Source organism: Cuculus canorus, chromosome Z (assembly GCF_017976375.1).
Source record: "Cuculus canorus isolate bCucCan1 chromosome Z, bCucCan1.pri, whole genome shotgun sequence".
NCBI lineage: Eukaryota > Metazoa > Chordata > Aves > Cuculiformes > Cuculidae > Cuculus > Cuculus canorus.
In genome coordinates this window covers 44,214,554-44,238,306 of record NC_071441.1, presented here as the reverse complement: position 1 = coordinate 44,238,306, position 23,753 = coordinate 44,214,554, and the positions used below count along the sequence as shown (strand labels likewise).

The following is a 23,753-nucleotide window of genomic DNA, read 5'->3' as shown; positions in this document are numbered from 1 at the left end:
TAAACCTGAGATATTTTAGAAGCTGTCTAAACAAACAGGACCTCCCACTGTGAAGCCCACGGCAGTGTAGGTCGTTTGAAGGATTTCATTCCTCCTAACTCTTGATAATTCTTTACAGGGGAAAGTAGGTGTTTGCTCACCACAAACGTATCACTAGCACACACGAATTGCTGAAATTTCAGGCCTTAGGAGGCCTTGGACTTGCCTTTTCTAACACAGAAAGTGTAGTCTTATAGCTCAGCCATACTCACAATGGACCTCAAGCTTTATGACACTAATTCGCTACAATAGACCTCAGGTCTTGGCATGCCTTGAACCTATTGTTGCTTGATTTCAGACATGTCTGCAAAATTAGTTAAGATGCATTACCCACAGCTTAACATAAGATTAGACACATAGTTGAGCTTTTCCCAGCTGCAGCAGCAAAGTTTTCAAATGGCCAGTGTCTGCTCTTGGACTGTGGTTTTAAGCTTGAGCTTCCCCCTGCTCTTTCATAACTGCTTTAGCGTAAGTTTTGTTTAGCTTCTGCAGTCGCGTGGTTCTCCCTTCCTAAGAAATCATATTGTATGCAAAGAAATAGCAAACCTGAGCAATCGTTGTATAATTAATTCTGTGTACCTACAGGGAAGGAGAAAGTATAACTTACTATCAAGGGGCAGATTGAAACTTAGAAAGATCATCCTAAACATACCCTAGAACAAGAAGGAAGAAATCGCCTGCTATCAACAGAACATTTCCATGGCAAAGAACACGGGATGCCAATACGCAACACAGAGGAAACACTAAGGCAGGATGTTGATCCAGCACACAACTAGTGCTAGAAGCAAAGCATTGTACGTTTTATGGTAAAAGCTTTCAGTCTACCTATTTAAAAGAACAAGAAGTACTAAATGCCGTCATGGATCACAGCAACAGATCTTCCAACAGATGCAGATCTCCCAGCATCAGAAATAATCTTCTAATTCTATTTGCATAGCACTGAAACTGAAGAAATGCATTTATCATTTCTCAGTTGAAGCACACACAGAATTCTGTTGACAGAAACAGAAACAGAAGTTGAAACTCACCTGATTTTATTTACTGTGCACAAGATGCTTGATCACATTATAAGATGCAGTTTTCAACCGTTCCTCCAAGTACAAATCAAACTTCACTTTTAATGCCTTATGGATATCAACTTGTGAACCGCTATCAATTGAGCTGAATTTTAAACCTTCTTCCATAAGAGTAAATAAATGCAGATGAAATTTTCTTTGAAGCTTTCTTCAGACAGGAAACTCGCCAGAGTAGAATTTAATTCAGCAACTGAATTCAGATATTTAACATGATGACCAGCTGATTTTTGTGGCATTCATGGCGTGTCACAGGAATCCTAGTGACAGATGAGTCTTTTCTATGGGAGTATGTGTCAAGGATGCCACTCCTGAGACCAGTGCTGGGCAGTGCAGGCAGGCATCCTTTGGACCCACAGAGGAACAGATAACAGCTCAAGAATCTCACCACGGGTGGAAGCCATCTGGGCTGAGCAGCCAGTACAGCCCAGTCAGTAGGGGTTCAGAGCAAGTGTTGGGATACTATAGCAGACTGCTCTGCCAGAAAGCTTTGGCTGCTTAGTGTACTCTTCCTCCTCCCATTGCAGGCAGCTGTGTCTTGAGTATCTGCACTCTAAATACTTGCACATCTGTACTAAGGACACATCTGCTTGCCACAGCCTCGGCATGTACAATGCACAGCCGTAGGATCTAGCTGCTTACTCCTTAGTCCTTTGCTTTCCTACTCTGTTTTCTGTCCTTCCCTCTGCACTCCCTACTCGGTGAGAGTCCAGTTCCCACAGTTCATACATCCCGATAACAAACCGGGCACCTTACCTGTGCCTCTACGGTGAGCACAGCTAGGATGCAAACAGAGCAAGGAAGCAGCAGGAAAGGAGAAGGAGAGGCATGAGACATCACAGCTCTTCACTGCTGCAGGTTGATGGGTTTTGGTTGGTGTGGGGTTTTTGTGTTTTTTTTTTTTTTTTTTTTTTTTATTAAATTCAGTTTCCACATTAAGTCTGGTGAATCCATGGTTCTACAAACTCCAGAAGCCCAGAGGACGCTGAAGCCTTGGAACGAAAGACAATAGGGAAGGCTCTTGGTCAAACATGACATTTAACAGCTACTTAGAAGGCTGTCAACATCACTTAGCATTTTTGGGCTTCCTAATGAAACTGACAGGACTAGGTAGCAGGAATCAGCAGAGGAGCAGACCCAGAGCACTGAGCTCAAACACTAAGCTAGAGAACACTCAGCACTTCAGCGTATGACATTCCTACTAATGTAGGAAGCAGCAAGTCCAACCAACTCTCCCGGTTTCCCCATTTTTCAAGGTATTTCCACTCTACTTTCTACATAAGATGCTCCACAAACACAATTAATATTCCTTTTTCCAAAGAGAGTGAAGTTTAGACTGGTACTCATGCCAGAGAAATAAACAGATTTAGCAGCCGCAGTCTTAAACCTCTAAAAAGGCTTGTCATTGAAATTGGTTTCTTGGACAAGCTGGATGAGCTGCCCCTTCAGGTTTCATCTTGCACATTGGAAGTCTGCTGAATACACTGCATACGTTTGGTGGGGAGGCAACACACCCACAATCCCATCTCCTCAGAGTGCAACTTGCAGACTGCTTCTGCTGTTTGTTGCTCACCAAAACCATGAACATGGAAGCAACCAGTGAAGTTCACCAATAGACAGCAGCCAAGTGAGGCCTCACTAAATTTGAGCCCCAGAACAACCCCACAAAGATAACTACTTAATTCTTAGGCCTGCGAGCAGCATTACACGCCAGAGAAATTCACAGCCTTTATTTGGTGTGCACCCAGACCTTTGATTAAGGAGCGGAAGCCACCTCAGGAGAAAAACCAGCACTCTCTCACGGATAATGAAAGACGAGGAAACCCCTACAGAGTTCGTACTGAAAGGGATCCTTCCAGTTCAAATCCTCATCTCCCTATATGCTCCATTTTCCCTTCTTCAGCCCTTTTTGCTCAGTTCTGCCATAAAGGGTGAAAATCAGCCAGAAGTCCTCCTCTCACCTCACAGAGGCTGTGTTGACACAGGGCAAATCATATCCTTCACAGCACTCCAGCTCAGGTGTCTGCAGTGCAGGCTTGGAAGGCTTTGGCAGATTGCTACAGGCTGCACTGTGCACCACAGTGCAGTGTTCAGCACAGTGTTCCTACTGCATTTTTTTTAATCCCCCGTTTGCTCTCGCCCTTTTGTTTTGTTCGCTCTGCTTGCTACTGAACTCAGGACCGTGCTATTTCTTTGTAACGCATCCTGCCTGCCTGGTGTAGTTACTGACATCCGCCAGCTTGACACGGCAGGATTTCCATCTGCTGTGGATTGCACTCACAATTCAGTCTTTCAAAATACACGTCAGAGCATCCAGAGGCTTTGTATACGGCAAAGAAAGATGCAGCTGGTTAACATAATACTTCCAGTCCTTTACTGCTGCAGCAAAGAAGGAGTTATGAATACATTTTTCAGCAGCTTTGCAATTTACGAGTAAACAGATTAACAGCAAAAGTAGCAGCGTGTTCTGTAAGGGATACAGGGAGAAAGATTATTGATGAGAAAATGCTAGAAGAACTGTATTAGTGTTACATTCTTATAAACCCACACTGTTCAAAGTAGCAAGCAAAATATGAAAAACATTACGAAAGGGAAAGGCCAAAGAGAACTTTGCTTTGCTCGTGCCTCAGCTTGCTAATACTTCTCTTATCCCGCCCCATGCTTATTCCACCCATCCTCCTATGGTCATTCTCCCCAGCCTTCCTGTTTTTCACCCTTCTCCTTGGGGACTTCCTTGTAGTTATCTTACGCTGTTATTCTTTTATTTTTTTAAAGAAATGTTCTCAATGTCACAAAGCAGCTTCTTCTCAACTATAAAAGATCCCGCTTCCCTCATTTTTGTTTGAGACTATGAAGCAAAAAGATGCTTCTGGCACCTTGTCAGTACCATCTCAGCAATAACTCCCCCTCCTCCAGATTCCCTGGACTTGCAGTCCTTCAGCACCATTATGTCCCACTCCGCACTCTCCCTAAAGGTTGCTCCTCCTCCTGCCTCCGTCTTGTCTACTTGTTCCTTCTGTCCTTTCCCTTGATTACTGTCATGTATCTATACAGGACCTTCCTTGGGTGGGCGAGATGGCATTGCATTGCACCAGTTCTTTGTAAGAAGCCCAATACAGACAGCAGTCTAAGAAATTCAGCTGCCAAACCACATAGCACACCGCAGAGAGTCTCTTCCTTCCATCAGGAGGAGAGACTCACTTGTGAAGAGACATTTGTTTTTTAAGAGGTTCAGTCAACCTCAACATACAGAGGAGAACCATATCTGACAATTCGGTATTGTTCTGAAAGAGGCAGTGGAAATGCTTGGGGTATTCAAGTAATTTCTTCCATGCTAAAGAAACAAATATGCAAAGTCATTTTGTTTGTTTTAATTGATCATTGGTTAAGTTGTAATACATTTCAAAGCAAATATTCTGTTCAAGGACATTGTGCCAAACATTAAATCTACTTTAAAACAAGGTTTAATTTTACTATATCCCCTTTGTATACATACAGGTATAATCTTCATTTCACTACTAGTAGCATTACTCAGTACATTGCGTTTCCTGAAAGATGGCAAAAAGTAAGACTTGAACCTCTGTTTTGTCCTTCCACAAACCCCAACCAGAAAAAAACACAGGTATATAAAGTACAATTACAACTACAAGTAAATACAATAAGGACCTCAAAAGCAAATTAATCCTTATCAGAGATGACAATCACTTCTAGAAGTCTACATTGCAAATATACAGTACATACCACTGAAGAGTTTTCAGAGGCAATGCCTCTTAATTTTCTTTTGGTAATAAAAGCTTCTATAACAACATGTATGCTTCATAAAAATGGCTGAATCTGTATTTTTGGAGCATATATTGGAAGCTTAATGCATTCTAAACCGCAGTCCACAATAAGCTCACCAAAACAGAGAGCAAACAAGCACTGCGAGATACTCATCAAAACCAGAACCACAGGACAGCCGAGTAACCCTTTACTCCCAGGCACTGGGCATCCAGTAGCTACAGCTACTCTGCACCAATGACAGACTCAAGGAGTAAGAAATGATACATTCCTTCTGCAGCTTTTGCAGGTCAATCACCTGCAAGTTATTGACAGAAAATGTCAACTGACTCAAAGCACAGGCAATTCCAAAAGACTAATTTGAAACTATTTACAAAGCACTCATTAAATTGCAATTAGGAGGCAATTAAGGGCACAACTAAGGAGCAACAAGGTTTCTACACTTAGGCAACCTCTGAAACACTCCTACAAGCAGCAGACAATGCAATGGCCAATGACTATGCAAATATACTACCGGTGACAGGGAAACTGCAGTCTGGCTTTTGGTTGTGGAATGGTGCGTGTAACGTCGCAGTCCCAAAGAGCAGCCAAGATTTCGTTTACAATCAAACTCTGCTTTCTTGGTGCAAAAGACTAATCCTGTGCATGCAGCTTTGAGACTTAGCCTGCATTCAGGAAGGAATTGTTACTCCGTGCTGGGTAGAACATTGGAGGAACTTTCTACAAATAGCAAGAAAATGGACGTAAAAAGGCATTTTTCATGAGCTACCCTCACAGGTGCAACACCAAAGACTCTGCCACTGGTGCAAGCAAGCTTACTTGGTCGCTGTTGTAGGTTTTCCATTCTGTACTTGATGAAGGAAACTATAATTTATTAGGAAACTATATGAACTTTATCCAAATAACAATGCAGAGGAACTTTTCTACCCAGGCTTGATATCTGGGAATCACTACTCAATAATAAAATTGAGCATAAACCCATGAGTGAGTGCTTAACTGCTCATTTTCTTTCTCTTCCCTGCAGTTAAGTTCAGGGAAATCTGGCAGCATTACAAAACACCACAGACACGCTCAATGGTAAAGACACCAACTGATTTCCTCCAACATGGTCAAAACACACTCTTCTCCATTTGGCAGGATCTAGCCACACACGCTCATAACACCAACTTCTTCACAGCTTTCTGTTTTAAAAGTTACATTGCCTGACTCTCCAGTTCAAACAGCAATGTAACAATAAACTTAATCAAGAAAAAGCTAGTGAAAGTCTGCCCTATCATTTTATAAGCCCTGCTTTATAGCAACTTCTGCCAAAAAAAAAAAAAAATAATCCAAGGACTGTAGCCAGTGAGTAGCACTTCTAAAAGGGTTCAAAAAACAGCCTGCAAAACAGGTTCTTCCTACTAGTCTAGACCTGGTTTTAGCAGAGGTAGGTACGAATAGATCAATAAAGAGAGAATTAGAAAACAACATTTGGTATGTAGGTTGGAGTCTGGAAGTTTTCTTCTCTACTCTTCCCTGAATCTATGTTGCATTGTTTTTCATTGCTCTTGCAACAGCCATGTCAAGCTACCTCCTTTTAAGAAGGGGATCCTGGCAGGCTGCAATGAAGTCAGCTGTCGATAACAGACAAAGAACTACAAATATAGGCAAAAAGGCACCACAACTTGCTGCAAGAGTTAAATTTACCTGTTTCACAATCAAAATTCAAGTGCCAAGTGTGAACTCTGGTGGACACAACATCAATCTACTGGCAACATTCAGTTATCTCAACCTCAAGCTTTGCTGTCAGAAGCAGCAGATATAAGGTCTAGCTTTCAGGACTTGATTTCACTTCAACATTTCAAAATTTAACATGTGAGATAAATGGAAAATAGACACTTTTAAGCCTAAAGAAAATTCACAGTATCTAACCAAGCCTCATCTTAACCAATTTTTTCTGTAGCCTATTCTACAAGTTTTTCAGTATGTGGACAATACAGCTATAACAATATATGTATGTATCAGTCTGTGTGCAGACCTATCCCATACAGCAGCCAGCCAATTAACAGTGAAGTACAGAGTGTGAGAAAGGTTGAAAAGCCCTCATTCCCCTTTTTTTTCTTCACAATTTTTTATTACTGTTTCAAGATGAACTCAGAATTTCTGGACTTTTTCTTCCAAATGATCCTTTCCTTCAAAAGCACCATTATGCCTCAATATATGTCTCTATATAAAATTTATTTTCACTTCCATCTTCCCAGAGTAGTGCAATTAAAAAAATTAATATAAGCCTTACACTACGAAATGTCTTCGGTGGTCCTCATGCTGCTTTATCTTCCAAAGAAAACAAAAAACTTGTTTACTGTTCATGTTCATCACTTGAATTTTTAAAGTTTGCTTACAGAGCCTCACTGAAATCCAACTTTACATACATTCTTGTAGGCAAGATAGGTAAATAACACAGTTACACAAAAAAAACCCCCTGCAAAACTATTTCAGTGTCAGGATCCGAGTTCACCAAACTAAGCTTCTCCCAGGTTCTTAGAACCAAAATTCAACTACATAGAAATGAGCAGGATAGAAGAATCAGCAAGGCTGATTAAGCCATAAAATAAGTTGAAGAGAAATCTCATTAATTATCAAATGGCTCTTGGAAAAATCCACAGCCAAAATTTATGATTTCCATAATTTTAAAAAGGGGGAATCAATTTGAAGAACTCTTCAGTTACAAATAAAACATTTGCACTCATGCTTCCCTGCTCACTTAAAACTACACTAAGGTTCTTCCCTGTTGTTAATTTTGCAAACAAGAGTAGAGAAATAGCAAGACAAACGTAGACATTATTGAGAAAATCCTACCAAACATACAAAGCAGAGAAAGATATTTTTCTCCAAATTTTCTGGTTTTTTAATACATATATTTCAAGAAGACAGCAATTAAAAATGCATCTCTCCAAATTAAGTTGCCTGTATGCACAACTTAAAAGGTTTTTAAAAGTAGCCCTTACTAAAAGCGGCTCCCTCAGAAATGCTTTACCTCTCAGCTGTATGTAGGAGTGCAATCAGTCATCATGTATCTGTGTGTCTTTTTAAATCAATTACTAGATAACATTTGCCTTAGAACTGTAAAAAGCCATGCAGCTCTCTAACAAACTTGTCCTACCAGCAGAAGCCTTTAATTACCATAGATCAGACAATGCATATGAAGAACTAATGAAGCGTCCCACAGAAAAAAGATTTGCTCTTATTGTAAGTCATGCAGGAAGTTACCTGTTTTTATGAAGAAATCCACTGAGATTTAAGACTGCTTCAAAGCAGTAAAGGAAATACAACTGCAACTATGAATAATACATAACCTTCCTGATCCATAACTGATCCTGGCTTCCATCTTAAAAAAAATAATCACGGAATATACGTGAAAATACACATACAAAACCTTTTATCAGAGTAACTGTGTTAGATGTGAGCTTACAGACTACAAATTGCAACGTGTGTTCACGACTCTAGCTCATCAGCTCCCAGTCTGGTATGGCAGTAGAAAACCTCATCCAACTAGCAGGTGGCCTTAAAATCTCACGTTTTCTGTTTAGGTGAACAGTTACCTCTGATAATAGTACAGGTCCCTTTTCCATTAAGCATGCAAAATGTATAAAGTGGCAAGATGATTAAAATATCTCCTCAACTACCCAACTGTACTGTTTCAAGAAACTTTTGTCAAAGCTTTAATACCACAATATCAATTTTCAACATTTCAAACTTGATACAAAAGCTGCATTTTTTTACTACACAGTACATCAGTTGCTAGTTATTTGCATCCATTCACCCCAGCATTAGTGAAAAACTTCCCTCTGAATAGGGATGAGAAAACATGGCAAGTTTTGTTATCAAGTTGTGTCTCTACTCATCTTGCACTAACCAGCAGATGGGAGGTAGGTGAGCAGAAGTGCAACAGTCTACCAATACACTCCTTGTTTTCACATACACAGATGTCAAGCGTGTCTCAAAAATACAGAAGTTCAGACATGAAGAAAAATGTGTTAAAACACATTAAATGCTCTCCAGATGATAATGGGTAATGTAGTATTTACTCAGACAAATCAAAGCAGAGTAGAATGTTTTGTGCTTACACTTCAAGCTTCAGAATAACTTTATTTCTATCGGAGTATCTGAAGTCCAATGGAAGGAATGTTCCACTGAAATCATAAGCAAAAGACACCACTTAAAGAACCAGGAAAATAAGCACTGTTTAGAGTACTGTCTTCCAAAGGTCCATAATAAATAACAGAACAGCAGGAACATGCAGACCTTCAAGTCAAGATTTGTTTCTAGATTCATGATATGTAAAAAAAATTGAAAATCAAGAACAACCCTGACTGACTTTCCCACAAATGGGGCCTTTTTGGCTAAACAACTCTTAATTTATTGTAGGAACGCATTTATTGTCAGAAAACATTATTTACAGAACGATTATCAGATTGATTACCTAAAATACAGATGAAAATATACACCTTCAGGTTTGAGATAAGCCAAGCAAATTCACTGCCGATAACTAAAGCACATTGAATAAGGCAACAGGCACCAACATCAAAACTGAATCACAAAAGTACTGAAAGTAACAGACAAATTGGGTAGGTGCACATAAAGCAAAGGTCAAGGAAATTGGAATGATTTATAATTAAATACTAGTATCCCCAAAATCACAGATTAAAATTCTACTTTTTACCAAATACACTCCCAGACTGTGATTTCTTCTAGTACCAAGCAGATGTTTACTTAACACATGTATGTAATGCACATTTAAGTGCATGACTGGTAACTGGGCTGAAATCACAGAAAAGCGCTTCACGAATCATAGGTGCCATAAAGTCACAACGCTCAGCTCCTTTTTTGGAAGTGTTCTGTAAAAGGTGAATTTTTAGAAAAGAGACTTTGATCCCTGGTTTTCGAACTCTGACCATGCATCGTTCAATTCCATGAAGATCATTTTGGCATACTGCTCATAAGGTTGTCCCGTGGCCTGAAAACAAACATAACATATTAGAAGCACAAAAATATTAGGAATTATGTGCCTTAGTCATTTGAGTCATTTTAACACGTTCTTTCCAACACAAAAGGAAACCCCCCAGAGAACTCTCCAGTAATATCCTTCTCCTACTGCTTGGCTTTTGCCAGGTTCAGTACTTTACAGACCCTTTTAGGGAAAGTTTTAACTTAAACTGCTAAAGAAAAAAAAGCAAGGAAGAAAATCCCTCAAAAAGATTCGTGTTCTGATACTAATGCATTAAGGGGCTTACAGAATGCACCACAAAGGTGGAGGAAGCCACATGGCCAAGAAGAGCGAAGGATAGGGGAAAGAAAAGAACAAAGAATATCTTGTTTCTCTGTTATGGTCACAAGAAGAAATAAAACTTAGACTGCTGCTCACTAAACCACCAGTGAAGGTGAGCCTGAAAATTCAAAGCAGGTATATTCAACAACTACCTTTATATCTAAAACACAGCCTAAAATAATGCTTCAGAATGAGAAGCTACCTTCATACACTAGGACACTAACAAACAGCAATGGAATGCATTAAAGATTTTTAAAAGATAACTGGAATGTCATATTCATAAGTATTTTTCACCTGCTATTTTGTTTTCTCTGGTAACGTTTACTTTTTATAGTTCCTGATAAAGTTGTTTAGTAAAGCAGGTTTAGAAGGCATCTCCCACCGATTTTGCTATGGCGGCCTCTGAGTCTTAATATACTTGGTGAACAGTTCTAAAACACCTGAAGTATCAGCTGGTGGTCGTGTAGCAGACTCAAATAACTAGCAGTCAGTCAGAATCCAGCATAACTGACTTTGTTGCTCAGCACAGCCTTGACGGGATCTTTCATTTGTTAACTTTTGTTGAATTCTGTGCTGTGTCAGAATACAGTAGGGCACCCAATTCGGAACATAAATGAACTGCAGCTAGGGTGCTGACTGAGAAGCAAATGTGCAGCATCTGTCAGTGACTAGTAGTGGCAAAAGTAATTGGTATTCCTTCTAAAGGAAGGAAGATCAGAGGAACATACCCACCTTATCTGGATGAACTACAAGCACCGCCTTCCTGTAGTACTTCTTTACTTGTTCAGGAGTGACTAGGTCGGCCATGCTGACTGGTTTCCACTTATTTTCCCCTTCCCAAAGCACTGTATGAAGAGTGGATATTAATGCTCTGATATTTCTCTCCTTTCCTTCAATCCATTCAAGAATCTGGGAAAAACAGAACGTAAAGAACTGAATGCAGCACTTCAAGCATTCTCAATCTATATAGAGGTACAACCTTCACACTGTACAAGACAAGATTAAGACCCACTGTTGTCTTGCTGCACTGTTGTCTTGCTGCATTCATCCCCCCAAATTCAACTGTCTTGCTACATTCTTCTTTCTGGCAGGCAGATAATTAGCCACCAGAAGTTGATATTTTGCATCTGCCACCAGGGAGCAGCTCAATGTTATTAATTTATTGCAGAAATTCAGTCATTGCAAGTGAACTTATGGTGACAGTTACATATTACATAGCTTTATAAGATTAATGGCAAGAGAATTGACAGGAGTAATTATTTTTAATTCTGTTACAGCTACACTAACTCCCTGTCAGGGCACAACATTAATTTATTACAAATCTTTATCTGTGCACAAGTCTCAGATCACCTATACTAACAGTTAATGTTTACTCAAGTAACCTGCAGGCACACACAAATGGAAGTGTTCTTTCAGATGTCTCCATGAGAATTGATTCTCCATGAGAACCTGCCATCTCAGACTTTAACAGTAATATTCAAGCCACTGACACTGATGCAGTGTCTTAATTGACACTGCCTTATGCAATAAGAAAATTTCTGCCCTCTATGAGCAACAAGTGTGGTAAATAAAAATTTCACTGATGATGATTTGTGCTAGAAGACGTGCATGCAAACTGTGCACACTCTCTTCAGGTAAGACACTGTGAAAACAAATTTTGACATTTCTCCAAAGTTGTTTTACAAACTTTTCTAAAGCACCATAAGGACTACAAAACTGAAAGTATATTAATATGTGATGTTATGAATGAGTACTATAGTCAAACAGTCTGAACAGCTCATCTGTAACACCTCACAGACTAGCTCTATATCCCATATCCAGAAATGCATCTTTCAGCAGTTTCTAAGGATCGCAGGAGCACTTGTTAATCAGTAAATGTAAGTCAAGTAGTCACCCAGAAGACAGGTATTCTCATCTGCATGATTTTTAAAATGTGGCTTTGTATTATCAGCCAAATCTATCTTTTCTAAGGAAAACTTTGGGAACATTGAAGATAAATAACAGGCCTGGATTCAAGAAATGGACTCTTGACAAGCATCAGGTTCTTAAATTCTCCAAGGTTAGCTCAGAGAAACAGGATCTTGTGTTCCACTCACACACCTTTTACGCTATTGTCACGACTGCTTCATTGCCATATGACTCTTGTTCGTGCTAATTTTCTACGGTTATATGACTTAAATACAAATAAAAATATTCTGCCTTATCAGTTTGCTCTGTTATTTATTGTGCCTTCTCTGTTACCAGCAGTTCTAAGCATAAGCTCAGATTTCTACCTAAACCATAATCACTTAAACAAACCTTGAGTTTCAAGGGGTCCATATCTTTAGACATTTCTTGTTTTCTCATCTCAGCAATAGTCTTTGGCCCCTTTCTATCAGATTTAGCTGAAAAGCCTTGATTAGATAATAGATCTTCAAAGTCATTTTCTGAAACTTTTGGCTTTTGACCTACAAAAGGAGAAAAACATTAAATGAAAAGCTACATAGAAGAATACATTAATGAGGGAAATAGATTGCACCTAGATGCACCTGCATGACATTTTTAACTATCATGATAACTCCACAAGACTTAACAGAAACAAGGAATAAAGAGGGAATGTTGACAGGCTTTCAGTCCAGCAGAACAGATAATGTGATGTGTGTACATGAGACTAAATGCTTTCATGTCCTTTTAAAGAATGGGAGTGGGTTCGAGGGAATACACATGTACCTATTTATGGTTTTGGAAATAGAACTACTTCATAGCGGAAATACGGAACTAACTGCTGTGCAGCAGTTTCTCAAGTGACCATGCACTTAATACTCTAGTCAAAAGTATGCAATCAACACCTAAGCACATTGAAAGTTACACAGAATAATTAAGAGATAAAATACCAACATGAATAGTCATTATAGAACCAACAAATTTTAGAGAACTGTAGGATAAATCCTGAAGAGGCCTCTGGATGTCAGCTAGTTCAATCCGCATGCAAAACAGACAAGTAGATAAATTTCTGAGGTCATTGTTCAGTTGAGGTCCACGTGTTTTCAAGAATGAGGAATCACAACATTTTTTGCTCCATTTCAGCATTTCACCATGCTAATTGAAATTTTCTCCCTGTTCTCCAGACTTTATTTTGCTCCACCTTATGCCCACTGGCCCTCCACCCTGCCTACCTCCTTCCAGATACAGATCAACAGAACCATTTCAATTTACACAAGTACCTGCTGTTCATTTACATACCAGTTAAATTTATCAGCAAATAAATTTTTTTAAGAATGTTAATGTAGAAGAGGTCATGCCCATCCCTATATCTGTCTGTTCAGTTAGAATATCTTAAGGGATTTGTTCCAAGAATGATTCCACCTGCTCCAATCCCCATTCCTGTTCCAAACACAAGAATTTTTCAGGAAGTCTCACCTCAGTCTTTCTTAAGAGCAACTACTGTTCTTCAGCTAAGGAAAATGCAGTACCCATGTGGATGAATGAACATAGGTTCAAAATTTTATGCCCAAGCTTCCAAATATGTGGGCAACGGTCAGATTGTCTCTGTGATATTCTAGGACAGCTTGCAAAAGCTTTGTTTTCTACTAGATAGAACCTAAATATAAACAAAATAATGAAGGTACAAGAGTTTCTGCAGCTAACGGTGTATCTGACTAACTTCACATAGGCCATTGTAAGTAATGGCTTCAGAAAACTTACCAAAGTTTGGGGTTCTGACTCCTCTTTCCTCTCGTCCTCCAATAACACTGAAGTTTACAGTGTAATTTGGTTTAGCTGCTGTGCTGGATTTAGTCTGAGACTGCCATGTAGTACTTGGTGGTTTTGTAGATTTCTGCCACTGATTTCCCAGCTTCTGAGATGGAACAGTCTTCTGACCAAAGCCACCACTTGAGAGTCCACCACTGGAGGAACCTAACAATAAATACTGAATCAATTTTTTCAGCTCGGTATCTTGTCACCTGCTTAATACAAGTAAGACAGTTTGGTCGTGACATTTAACAATATTGTTTACAGTGAAATCACTACACAAGAGAAAGCATTAACAGAAAAGTGAGCATAAGATGAAGTCAAGAATCTCATCAACAAGTAACTTGTATGGCAGGAGCTAGAGCAATTATTGAAAGTCTTTCAGCCTTTTACAACTCAAGTTCTCAACTGTCAGTTTTAGCAGAAGCACTTGCTTCTCTGATTAGGCAGTCATGTGTAAGGCCAGAAAATAATTCAGCACTAGCAGTCGTTTTGCCCCCTAATTCATTACAGTTCTCTGCAATATCAACAGATATTGGACAATGAAATACTAATCTTAGGATAAAGTACGCATAGTATATTGAGAATATTTTCAAATAAATGCTTTTGAAGGTTATTCTCCAGCAGCATTAGCAGGGAATGTTGGACAGGATTGAAAAAAATGACTGAAGCCTGCAAGAGACACTGTTGTACTCACCCTAAAACGACCTATAGGCCTCTGTCCATTAACACCTTATTGACCCAACCTTTAGTATCTCATTTCCCATCATTAAACCAATACAAACACCACTACTTGGCAGCTTTATCTGCTACTCACTTAGGAAGAACACAGAGACTTTTCTCCATTCTACAACATCCACTGTAAACAAATTGAGCAGAATAAAGCTCCAGCTCTTTAAATTCATTATTCAGATTTGTCTCACTGATGAGAATAAACACGAGTTCTTTTTATTCTAAAGCAAGTCAACCTTACATTGCCCTCGACTGACTTCCTTTGGAAAGACTCCTAGAAACTCAGTTCCCTTGGCAAATTACATATACCTGATACATAGCCATTCACAGGAAAAAAAAATAGCATGACAACTGAGTTTAGATACATGTAGATTTTTATTCTTTTGGAAGAGAAACATTTTATACCATAGTTACAGCATCCCAATATAAACAAAGACCTCTTTGTCTTGGAAGAATTCCCAAAAAATGACAGAGCATGAATTCAAAACTAGTGATCAAATACGGTTACACATCTGAAGTATAACATGAATTAAATACTCACTTCAAAACCAGAAAGTTTTATCACTTGGTCTTGAATGACAAACTTATAATCCCACCTCATTGTTTCTGGGAGGAAAGTGAGTTAGTATTTCAATCTCCACATATGTTAATAATCAGCTGCTGCTGATTAGAACCTAACTTTCAGCTCAAACATATTCCAAGCAAGTTTGAACTTAACTGTTTTTGTTTCTATTCTCTGCCCCTTTTATACATCATAAAGCCACAGAAAAAATGCCCAAGCTTGTATGGGTATACACAGCAATGTAAATTCAGTTTGCTATTTCAAAACTGGTTGCCCACACCTCAGCTGTCCTGATAGCTCTTTCCTGCTGAGAGCTGAGCTGCTGCTCATGGTTCTAACAGCTTTCACAAGAGGGTGCCTTCCCAGGGCCACGTACAAAATACTGCACTATACCTTTAAAATACCGCACCTGATAAAATGTAGCATTGCAATAAAACACTTGATAAAATCTAGTATTGCACTGTTTTTCTATGAAGGCACCCACTGCATAGTCAACTTAGTCTTCAGTCACTTCTAACTCAAAAAACTTACAGGAAAAGTCCCTGTTACTAGTAAGAGCACATGATCTCACACATCGAAAAATAATGTCATTCTACTACTCCTTCAAAGCATTTTATGTTATTTCAGTCCTCAAGGCCAACCAATTCTTCCTGTAGAACAAGGCAATGCCTCACTATCATCATCAGCAACTTTGACATGACTCTGCTACTTCACAGTACATGATCATTCCAAGAAATGGTGTATGAGAACACCAGCTATCACAGAACACCACTGCTATTTTACCACTAGCCCAGTACTCTAATACTAACTACCCTTGGCTACTGTTTCTTTCCTGTTTATATAGCACTCCTAATCAAGCAGTTTTCACTCTCATAACTCTTCTTCCAGAATAACAACATTTTCGTGAAGGTGAAAAACTGCTATGAAAAATATAACATCAAGTCTAAGCTCCAGTTCTTACAACTCTCTAAAAAAAAATCAGTTCAAGCCGGAGAAGCTTAACTAACACAGTGATATCTGGCTACTTTTTAACACAGTCATTTTTCCTGTTGAAAGTTAACTGGAAGACTAATGAATTGATCCAAATCCTGCTAAAATCAGTAGTATATCTTCCACTAATTTAGTGGGAGCTATACTTTCATCTTCAAGTCAAAGCTAAATTGATTTTTACTGTCTATCTATGGATTTTAAAAAGTCTATTTTAACCTGAATTATTAAACTAAATTTTTTTTTTTTTTTTTGTAAATTGTTTACTGTAAAGCAGCCTTATTTGCACTGCTTCAATACAAGACTTTTGCAAGTAATTAGGCACAGGCAACAAAGAAGCCAAACATTGTATATTACCTAGTTTGTAAAAGATAATTCCACTAAGAAGGTACTCAATTCAATACACAATGCTACCTGCCAAGGCACAGGATAAAAAAGCTGTCAGCTCCAAGCTAAAGGAAACCCACATTTCTGCAGCTCAGTAGAGCCTTTGGAACAGGCTGTTCCAAATTATTCCTAAAGATCGGCCACTTGCTATGACAATGGGTCCTGAAATGGAAGGATCTCAGCTTTTTATTGCCATTAGCTTTTCTGCCATTTGAGAATACTGCAGGGCTAATTCCTAAGACCAGGGTGAACATAACATCCTGGGACAAGTGTTACTCTGTAGTGGCATGCAGAGAATGAATGTTATAGAATGCGATGCACCACAAACTGACAAATGTTCATAATGTACAACTATGGGCCTGATTTGTGCTCCTCTGACAAACATGACAGATTGGTGTAGCAGAGTCATGAATATCTACTGAGTTCAAAGAAAAGTACTGAATTAAAATGAAAGCAACTGTCACTGTGCTCAAAACAATCCAACTTTCATTTTATACCCCTCACAGCATGGTATCAATCAATGCTAGATGAGAAACCTCATGCTCAGTCACTGAATCAGCAACCTTTGGTTTCTTACTCTTACCTTCTCAACTAGAATCTGAAGCATTAAGTATTTATACTGTTCCTAAATCACAGGTGTTGTTATGTTCTGAAGTGTTATTCTGGATGATTCACACAATCACTGTAAAGATTCAGCTTTTCTTGTTACTTGTCTGCTCTCAGCAACTGCCTCAAGCTGATTGTTAGCAGTTAAAACAAAACACTTTCCTGTCTTTACATAACCTATCAGTTATATTTTTTTTGGCACAAGGAGCAAATCAAACAGTAGAGGCATTAGGTATAGTCACTTAAAGTAAGATATTACCTGGAAGACCAGATCCAAGATTGGCAAGATCAGCAAAAGGATCAAAGTTCTGAGATTTAGCCTGGCTGAAAGACAGACCTGAAGAGACACTGGATTGGCTCCCTGTGGTAAAAGCTTGACCTGTGTAATAAGCAAATGTATCATGTACTTGGTGCATTTGGAAACCAAGAGAATGAATAAAGTACTACTCGCACAACACCTTGTGTAAACCGCCCCTAGCATTCTCCATGACATCTTTTACCACAACAAGAATCACCGTAACTATAGACAACTGACACGAATGGGTTCCTCCACCTTGAACTTACTCAGAAAAGCCATGCAAGTGCCTTCACTAAAGGGGCATTTAAGCACAAGATCATGGAGTCCTTTCAGCAACAAAGCAAAAAAGCATGAAGACTTGTTAGGCAGTTTCAGGTGATTAAAATGATCAAGGCTGAAGAATTCCTTATTCTCTCTAATGGAAGAATTTCATTATATAATACCTTCAAAAAGAGGCTTCAGTTGTGGTGGTGGTACATTGCTGGTTGCTGAAGAATCTGCCCAAGAATCCCATCCACCTAAGAGATCTGGCTGGCTCGTAGAAGATGACATTTTAGCTGGCTCTGGTGTCAAGTTCCCTGAAGAAGAAAGAAAACCTTTTGATATTTCTTTTAAGAGAACCATTACAATAATGCATGTTTTGCCATACCAACAAACTGCATACCACATTGTCAGCTACTATGGTCAAACTTAAATTCCTAGCTTCAATTCCTCCATAACGCATCCATGCAATATTAAACACGATTCAGTAGGGCTTTACACCACTAGAATTCCTTCATTTGTATTTGAAACATCCCACGAACTTCACAGAGTAGATATTTTCATGCTCAGGCAGTGCCATGACTTTAACAGCTTAGGTCTCCTACGCAAAAGGACTAGCTAACTGATGGCTTCAGGGCACACTGCTGTTCCTGAGAACACAGCAGGTAACCACAAAGCAGAAGGGCTTTATGAAATGCTGCTTTGTATCACTCAGCAACCTAGAGGCTACACAAGTGAAGCCAGGTCACTTCAAACTTCATAGTTGCCTACCCTAGGCCTCATGGGACAAAGTGAACTCTTGACAAACTAAGAGCCCTTTTAGGTTGAATACATGAATGAATGCATGCAATACAGGAAGACCAATTTCTGGGTAAATATTTAGAATCACTAGCTCCACAGAGAAAAGCTGCTTTTCTGTGTGCAAAGCAAAACCACCATGCCAACTGAAAACAAAATTAAATAGCCACATTAGGACGCAAGGGTGCTTCCACTAATTTATAGAAAGTGTCACACCCACCACAGGGGCATAACTGCTAGCACCGATGACTGCAAATGATTCCTCCCTTTCACATTCGCATACAGTAAGAAGTAAGCCATCCTCAGAATGACAGGTCCTCTGTAAGCAACACTCAAATCTGCATGCCAGGGCTGAGGCATTCCCTTTGAGCTTAACTTGTACAGACTCACAGGGAAACAGGACATATTTTGAATGTAACCACCACTTCAATGCTATGACAGCAGTCATTGCTACAGGGGGAGGTGATATTTAAGCAAAATCAATATGCTTAGTTGTGCCCTAAGACAGTTTGAACACCTAGATTTGGAAAGTTAACCTTAAAACCTTATAAAGTTAATCTTTATAAAAATAGTGACATTTTGATGCTTTCGATGTTATGTCTACTACATCATGTTTTTTCACTTCTCTCAGCTTCTCAACTTTACATTCTGAATAATGAAACCAAATCATACAAGATATTTGATGTCATTTGAGGTAACTCTTCAAAGCAAATTAAATGCCCCCTCCAAAACCTCAATCCATTTATTCTATTTATACTCAGATCTCACAGTTGCAAAGAGAACATATCAAATGCTCTGTAAAAAATGTCTGCCAAGACTCTGTATTACAGCAGTCATCTGTGCTGCATGTGAAGGAAAACATCAGAATAAGATGCCTGAATTAGTCAAAATCTTCTGAAGGTATAGCACAATTTTCAGCCCTTTCTCCAAAATTAAACCTCATTCCCCTGCCTCTGAAACCACCGGAGAGAAAGTATATAATTGCCTGAGTTCTCACAACACTAGCTCTCTGCTATGCAGCAGTGTCACTGGCTATCAGTGTCATAGTATCTGAAAGTGTCTTCACCAGTTCAGAAATTTGCAGTACCAAATAACACTCCCAACCTTTAACTGGGCCTTGAATTAACATTAGTATTGATTCTTAAGCTAGAAATAATTTTGGCTTATGACCTCTGCTATTACAAGTTCTTTACAGGGGCATGAGGAAATTTACAACCACTTACAGAATTAACTATGACAAAACCAAGCTGAGAGAAATAAGAATAAAGTAAACTACAGATGAATGAATTTGAAAGATTGAGAACACACTATGGCAATCAGGTGTTTTACAATTGGTGGTTTAAGAGCAGTCACTATCTCCCCCACCCTGAAGAAAGCAGGGAGTAGCCTACTGCTATGTACAGCAGTAAATCCACTATGAATAGTACAAGCTTACATAAATCCACTATATTTTTACCATAAGAATCTGAAACAATGGAGTACAACACGTAATATACTGAACAGATAAGATTAATCACCTCCTAGAACTGTTTGTTTTTCTTAGGCTATATTCTTTCCAGTTATAGAAGTTGGGCATTACGACAGATTTTAACATCAAGAAATACTTATTGACTTATACGGATTCAGAAGAGGTGTGATGAGACCACACAATGAATGCCTCATTTTCGTAAGCTGGTGCACTGATGTTCAGACACACTAGGGTAAAGGAACAGGATATCTACAGAAAGGGTGTAACATAAAGCATAGCTAAATATGCCAAACACCGAAGCAATTGAGATAATAGGCAAGCAGACCCACACCTGCTAGTGCCTTAAATTCTACTTTAATCTGCATATTTATAATCCTTAGCCAAACAGCAGCAACCTCCTGGAGGTCAGGTATAGCTCTTTACTAACACCGCTCAAACCAAGCTAAGACATAAGAACAAGTTGGCAGTAATCAGATCACACTTTCCAGCTTCCCAAAATAAGAGATTTGCGTTTTACTATTATCCTACACACAACTTGACATCAGGTTTTCTTTATTTAACTTGTCATCTCTACAGGAAATCCTTTAATCACAGAGGACAACAGGATTTTCTGTGAACCAAGAGGCTAGTTTAGTATGATGCAACTTTTTTTAACCTTGTCTAAAACCTAACTGAGAAGACAGTCATCACAAAAACTATCTTCTACTCAGGAGAAGACTATACTGGTCAGTCAGATTTTGTCTGGTCACCTTCCACATCTCCCGCTATCTTTTGATCAGACCAGTTCATTCTTGCACACAGGGACACACTTCTAAGTAAACTTGCATAAGAGATAACCTGCATATCCAAATAAACCACTTCTAGTCTCAAAAATGCTCACTGAACGGACACCTGAGGAAAAATGGATATTACGCCAGCTACTCATAATAGTTTACTTTTCCAAGTGTGGCCACTTAAGAGCAGGTTATGGATTCTGAAGTGAACAATCATCTCGCCTACCTGCTTACCTACTTTCTCTGCCAAATTACTACAATTTTTCACAGAAAACCACATTACCTTGTTAAAACACTGCTATTTTAACAGTAACTTCTCAACCTTTTCATATTTCAGAACAGAATGCCTTAACAGACCAGATATTCTTTATCAACTATCTTACCTATGAAGTTAAATTTTAAAACTCCTATGATTTTGAATTTCAATCCACATTGAGAAATACAAATCTAAACTTAGCATTCTCCAACTTGTGTTCACTGAAACAGTTTTTCTCCTGGCATCTATAGAGGTTTATTAATTGTTTACTACCAAAGAAAGCTTACCCATCACTAAAATCTAATTCTAGACACCTACTACTGCTTCGACAGTAGATTCATCACATATCTTTGCTGCCCTTTATTTTAAATGAACACATGAACACAAAGATTAGTAATGCATTACTAATCTACTTTCAGTGAGTTTAAAATTTTCATATCAGTGATCTCATGCTTGCACTTCATTCTGTGCTCTCACCAAAACTCTTCCAAATGTCATTTCAGGGCACTCTCACTTTCCCTTTCTTCTCTTCTTACTAGTTATCATGTCCTTTCACTCAAACTCACCCATTCATATTAAAAGCATTATAGTCATTAATATTCCTAGCTTCCTTGCTATAATTGATACTTGTGACTGGATGCAATGCTAAAGGCTCAAATACATGCTTAATCTCAGCTAAAAACACAGAAATAGCTGTCATCTGAAAGGTAAACGTAAAGAAGCATGAAATGTTATCCCAATTCCTGCACTTGTATAGGTTTTCGAAGTCTGCATAGCAACAGAGAAATACTGGGAAATCACTGTGTAACAGTATAGAAGACATGATGGGTACACTTTAAGTATCTTCTCCCTACATTGACAGAAACCTCCAGAAACTACATCAAAATAGCAGGTACACCAATGCATTTACCAGGGTGCAAATTATCAACCAAAATCAGAAACAGTAAGCACAAAACAATAAGCACTGAAGTCAGATATCAAAATATTTTCTTCTGTACATGCGCAAATGTTACTAACAACTGAAAACTGATGGTGGTCTCCTTGATGTTGCAGGTAAACATTTAGAAATAAATTTGCATTTACGTATTTTTGCAATTAAAATTCGGTCCATAATAGTTCCTGTGATCTGAGGACAGGTTAGGGGTGCTGGTTTTGTTTAACATGGTGAAGAGAAGAACTGAGAGTGGGCAATCTTATCAATGTGCATAAATACTTTATGGGAAGAAGTAGAGGAACTGAGCCAGACTCTACTCAGTGATGCCCAGTGGAAGGACAAGAGGCAACGGCCAAACTGAAACATGGAAAAGTCCACTTAGAAGATTTTTCTATAAGAGCAGGCAAACACTGGCACAGGTTGCTCATAGACGTTGTAGAGTCTGTATCCTCAGAAACAATAAAAATCAGCAAGGACATGGTCCTTAGCAGCCTACTCTACTTTATCCTGTCTGAAGCAGGTCAATTTGACAATCTTGGTAGGTTCCTACCTCTGGAGCAAGACAGTGGTTGAGATGATACTCAGTATTGATCAAATCTTCTACTGAAGAAAAAAATCTTATGTTTGATTGTCTCACTCAGTGACAGAAGTATCATAACTACAAGTGGTATAAAACTTTTATAAGTTTTATAAGCAACTACACAACTAGCACATAGAGGTATTACTGTATTTTAGGACAAAACAGAAATGTTTCAGAGGAAGAAGCAAGTGGGATCTTCTCAGCAGAATCAACAACAGCTACAGCATAACACTTAAATACATGGTAGAGAAGGCAATGAGGTGAGCTTCCTTTTGTTTTGAAGAGTAAGCCCTCATCTCAGCTGGGCAAATACTGCATCTGTTTTATTCTATTTCTCTGTAGCCAACATTCAGACTGGATCACCCAGAATCACTTAGCATCTCAGACTGAACAACAAGGAGGGGCAGCCACATGCAATAAGCTCTGGGAGTAAAATGGTCCTGCATTTAGGGTGAGGAATGTAATACCACTATTCCTAACTACCTCAAATTTGTAAGCGGAGGTCTGTAGGGCTGGCCTCCATGAGGAGAGGCCTGGGCTGCTTCACGCTGCACAGCCAGCTCCAACAGACCACTGCAGGATACAGCAGAACCCCTCGGCCAAAATAGTGATGCTTCTGGGAAAATGTATGTATGAAAGGATAAAAAACACTGCACAACAGTTGTGAAAGGAAAGAGCAAAAAAAGTGAGTAACAGCACTGCATACACCAAGGCCAGTGGAGAAGGGGGAGGAAGTGCTTCAGGTGCCAGATCAGACTGCCCTGCAGAGCAAGGAGAAGACCATACTGAAGCAAATATCCACAATGCAGCCTGTGAAGGTTCCCATGCAAATGCACATGCCCTGAACGAAGTTGCAGCCCATGGAAAGGAGCCCACACAGCAGCAGGCTCCTGGCATGAGCTGCAGCCCCTGGGGAACCCACATTGGGGCAGTCTGTTTCTAAAGGACTGTACCGTACAGAGACCCATATCCTTAAAAGACAGGGAAGGGCCACGCAAGAACAGCGGAACAGTGTGGAAATGAGCAAGAGCTATTACAGACTGACAACTAACAACCTTATAGAGAAGACCCCCAATTTTCTTTGAAAGTCCTATTTACAAAGCAACACTTCTGGCTCTATCACTCTACCATTTATGCAAGGGTGTGTTTCTCTTTAATGAATGAATATGCTTAGAAGCA

General features: G+C 39.1%; 1 protein-coding gene across 1 annotated transcript in view; it reads right to left on the bottom strand.

Annotated features, from left to right (window-relative positions):
• Positions 1 to 4,468: 4,468 nt before the first annotated feature.
• The window catches only part of GAK (cyclin G associated kinase), a 68,634-nt gene continuing 49,349 nt past the window's right edge, over positions 4,469 to 23,753 (bottom strand). The window contains exons 23-28 of the mRNA XM_054053853.1: positions 17,948 to 18,082; positions 17,466 to 17,585; positions 13,885 to 14,097; positions 12,499 to 12,647; positions 10,933 to 11,109; positions 4,469 to 9,888 (exon numbers count right to left, since the gene is read on the bottom strand). Of these exons, the coding sequence (XP_053909828.1) occupies positions 9,787 to 9,888; positions 10,933 to 11,109; positions 12,499 to 12,647; positions 13,885 to 14,097; positions 17,466 to 17,585; positions 17,948 to 18,082 (896 nt within the window). The 3' untranslated portion in view covers positions 4,469 to 9,786. The remainder of the gene's footprint in view (positions 9,889 to 10,932; positions 11,110 to 12,498; positions 12,648 to 13,884; positions 14,098 to 17,465; positions 17,586 to 17,947; positions 18,083 to 23,753) is intronic.